The sequence below is a fragment of the Mya arenaria genome, chromosome 12 (assembly GCF_026914265.1).
Source record: "Mya arenaria isolate MELC-2E11 chromosome 12, ASM2691426v1".
Lineage (NCBI taxonomy): Eukaryota > Metazoa > Mollusca > Bivalvia > Myida > Myidae > Mya > Mya arenaria.
Window position 1 is genome coordinate 24,553,662 of NC_069133.1, and position 4,480 is coordinate 24,558,141.

The 4,480-nt window shown below is 34.2% G+C and overlaps 1 protein-coding gene across 1 annotated transcript; it reads left to right on the top strand.

Annotated features, from left to right (window-relative positions):
- The first annotated feature begins 645 nt into the window (after positions 1-645).
- LOC128210567 (G-protein coupled receptor dmsr-1-like) lies at positions 646-1,776 on the top strand. Its single transcript, XM_052914918.1, has one exon. It carries the CDS (start codon positions 646-648, stop codon positions 1,774-1,776), a length of 1,131 nt encoding a protein of 376 aa, XP_052770878.1.
- The last annotated feature ends 2,704 nt before the right edge of the window (positions 1,777-4,480 follow it).

The window sequence follows — 4,480 nt, forward strand, 5'->3', positions numbered from 1 at the left end:
CGCCAGAACGTTGACTACAAAATCAATCGCTTCCTCATTTTACACGGCTCTCTTTTACTTAACGGTAAACGACTCTAGCGAATCAAATGAGGATATTGCTAAGAATTTCATTAAATATTTACGTATTCTTTAAACAACGACAAATGAACATAAACTTGGAGAAACAGATAATCAGTGACTTGCTTAGTAGTTCCAGTGGAATCGCAGCCTTAAATTGTTTAATGATCTAGAAAACGTTTCAAAATTGAGTGGACGTACAAAGCTTATAATATTCGACTATAAATGACAGTCTAAAACTAAGCTCGACAAAAAACAATGTCATTCTCGGAATTACTAAATATCATTGAAACAGCGTGCGAGTGCTCGTTAATTTTCTGTTCGCAGTTTGTACCAAACCTTGATATGGGAATATGACTGAAACAGAAAGACAATCGATAGATACTGCTTCAATTAAACGGACGGATATTTCGAATTTGATTCAGAAAACAAATGGTCATTTGTGATAAATTGCTAAGTTTCGTTTTAGGACAGTATTTTTTATGAGAGTTTTTGAGCGACACTGCGTAGACTTTGAAGTAATAAACTTGATTAACTGTTAAATTAAATTTCATTGGAATTTACATACACGGCGAAAACCCGAGTGCAATGGTTCCCAAAGTGAACGTAACTTCTGCTGATGGACTACTTAACGTCCATCCGTCGGGACTGATTGAGTTTTCGACAGGTTATGCTCTGCTACATGGCTACATAAGTGCTTGTGTATGTACGTTTGGATTTTTAGCAAATATAGCAAATATTGTGGTTCTAACCAGACCAAATATGATATCTTCTACAAATATAATTTTGACTTGGCTTGCTGTAGCTGATCTGTTTACCATGTTGGACTATTTTCCTTTCGCCATGCATTTCTACATATTCAAAGACAGTGATTTGGAATTTCCTAAAACAAGAGGTTATGGATGGATTATATACCTTTTATTCCATGCCAGTTTCAGCGTTGTGTGCCATTCAGCAGCAATCTGGTTGACTATTACATTAGCAACATTTCGATTCATTTGCATCTGGTTTCCAACGACTGGAAGACAACATTGCTCTGTACCTAGAGCAAAACAGAGTGTCGCTGTGATTATATGCGTTATTATTGTATTGTGTATACCCAATATCATCATCAATAACTTCGCACCATATAAAACAAATGCAAATACAAATATAACACATTTTGATATTTGTTACAACATTTCATACCGTAGCGGAGGTGCCTTTGACCATGTTGATATGATTAACAAAATGATACAAGCAATTATTTTTAAAATCGTCCCCTGTATTTTGCTTACAATATTGACAATTGCGCTTGTGACGGCCATGCACGAGGCCTACAAGAAACGGATGCGCCTCCGAAACCAGGGTCGTCGTGAGGAGTCAGACAGGCACGGGGAACACAACAGAACCACCGGTATGCTCCTGGCCGTCGTCGTACTTTTCTTCATCACTGAACTGCCACAGGGAATACTGACAATACTAACGCTGATCAGTGACAATTTTTTCTACCAAGTGTATTTGCCTCTGGGCGATATATTAGACATTATGGCTCTTTGTAACAATGCTATTAACTTTGTTTTGTACTGCACTATGTCACGGCAGTTTAGAGTAACATTTGTCGCAACATTCTGTAGGTTCTGTCCAAAGAAGCGGCCCGGATGGATGCCAATGAAATTGGTCAAATCTAAAACAGAACAAAGCGGTATTTATTCAGTAACGGAAAATACCCACGTGTAGCGATAGCCTCAATCATGAATAAGATAATTAAAATTATTTTAGGAGTCCAACTCAATTGTTATTTATGCTATCGAAACTGTTAAATACGCATTTGTGAAATTCGCTCTTGTATGAATGTTTCATTTTTTGTTTTGTAACGATAATATTTTGAAACTGTCCATTTTAAAATAACTAAGCTTACATCTGTATAAATTTGAGAAATGGAAGAAAAAGACAAGAACCTTTCATATACAGCTTAGTGGATTATGTTTTAGTTTCGGAGGCCGTGTTTGATTTTATTTCTTCATTTACAGTTTAAGATCCAAATTCCTTATCTGATCATTGTTTAATTGAGTATGCATTTTAAAATACCGTTAACATTGACGCTGCTCCTTTATCATGTGATCAGACTGTAGAAAATGATAAGTATGAAGAGATTAATTCTAAATATAAGTGGAAAGTTATTCTTACAAATAATTTTATAAATGCAATTAGCACCGAGATTTTTGTTAATGAACTAAATGCACTGACTCTTTTTACGAATAATTGTTCGACGGGTAGTGACATAGATTCTAGTTTATCACAATTTTCCAAGCTTATGACCAATGTTACTGATAGTATTTTTATTTTAAACAAATATCGCAATTGTCCTTCAAAATAGATTGTTACTTGTTAAAGCTCGATCGGAAAACAAATGTACTGTAGAATCCTGTAAGAAAACATACCTCGCCGACAGAACAAAAACTTTAGAGCAATATAGACATAATAACGCCAAACTTTACTGGAAAATGTTGAAACAGCCAGCGCATGTTAAACCTCCAGACATACCATTGTTGTCTTTTGAAGTGTATTTTAAAGCAGTTAACAATCCTGGCGGCCCATTTTTTCATGCTGATGAGGATATCATTTATTTTAATGAACGATTCGTACGCGACGAATTTCAAGTTATGTTTTTGGAATTAGATGCTGAGATTAGTATAGCAGAGATAAATCAAGGTATTAAACAATTAAAACTCAGTAAAAGTGCTGGTACAGATATCTATATAAATGAATATTTTATACATGGAAACACCGTGTTGAACCCTTTTTTACACTCACTATTTAATGTCATTTTCAAAACTGGTTATTTTCAAGAAACATGGTCGGATTATATAGTGCCACTTCATAAGAAAGGATCTATCCATAACCCGGAAAACTACAGGGGTATTACTTTATTAAGTATATTGGAAAATCTTTTTACCCGCATTCTTAAAAACAGATTGACATTATGGGCTGAACATTACAATGTTTACATCGAGGCTCAGACCCGTTTTCGCAGTGGAATAGGCACTACTGATAATATATTCGCCCTACATGGTATAATTACACATATGAATAATCAGGGCAAAACATTGTATTGTAGTTTCATAGATTTTAGCAAAGCTTTTGATTATGTTGAAAGTCTTTGGTCTAAACTGATAAAACTTGGTATTCGCGGTAAATGATGACAATTCTTAAGTATGTACTCAAGTGTTAAATCTCGTGTTAGGTTCAACAACAAGTTAAGCGAAGAGTTTTCTTGCTTTTTAGGCGTTCGTCAAGGTGAATCGTTGTCTCCTTTCTTGTTTTCTATTTTTCTCAGTGATATTGAAGAGCATCTAGTACTGAATGGTTTTAATGGTATCGAGATGTACATGACAAAAATGTTTATTTTATCATACGCTGACGACATTGCTGTTGTTTCTTATTCGCCGGAAGGCTTTCAAAACGGTTTATATAATTTATATGAGTATTGTCGTAAATGGACACTCAAAATAAATGTCCTGGAAACCAAAATAATTGTTTTCAGAAAGGGTGGCATTTTGCCAATGGAATATACAATTTTCCTTCAATGGGGAAATTCTTGAAATAGTCAGGTCTCTGTCTTATTTAGGTGTTGTCTTTTCCGCTGGTGGCTCTTTTAGTAAAACAGAAGTAACTCTTGCTGGCAAAGCACAAAAGCTATTTTAAAACTTAATAAATACTTATACAATTTCCCTAACGTTAGCATGAATTAAAACACCGACTCGACTTTTTTGACAAGCTGATTTTACCTATTTTGAATTACTCTAGAGAGGTCTCATAAGGCAAATACTATTGAACGTATTCATACACAGTATTGCAAACGCATTCTTCAGGTAAAACGCTGTTCACAGAATGATTTTGTTTATGGTGTACTCGGTATATTTGATTTAGCCTACAATAGATATATTAGAATTGTAAAGTACTAAAGATTTTAACTAGTGACGACTTGAAGTATTGTTAAATTGTCTTAAAAACTGATGCTCATTTGCTTCCAAATAAAGTGTCGTGGGTAACATTACTTCAACATTTATTTTTATCATTAGGATTTTATAGATTTTGGCTAACTTAGGTTGTTGGTAATGCAAATGTTTTTGTAAGTATTTTTAAACAAGGTTTTTGTGGTACAAATGTACAAAACTGGAACGCGAGAATTGAAAATTCACCACGCAGCACTTTCTTTAAATCCATTGTTTCCTTTTACTTTCAGTATTATTTAAAATGTAACGTATGTAATAATTTAACTAAAGCAATGTCTAGGTTACTTCTTTCATCTCATAATCTGTCTATTGAAACAGGTCGATGGCATCGTCCAAACTGTATCCCACGTCAAGACAGAAAGTGTATTACATGCAATAAATTGGAAGACGAATATCACTTTGTAAAATAATGTTATTTATATACT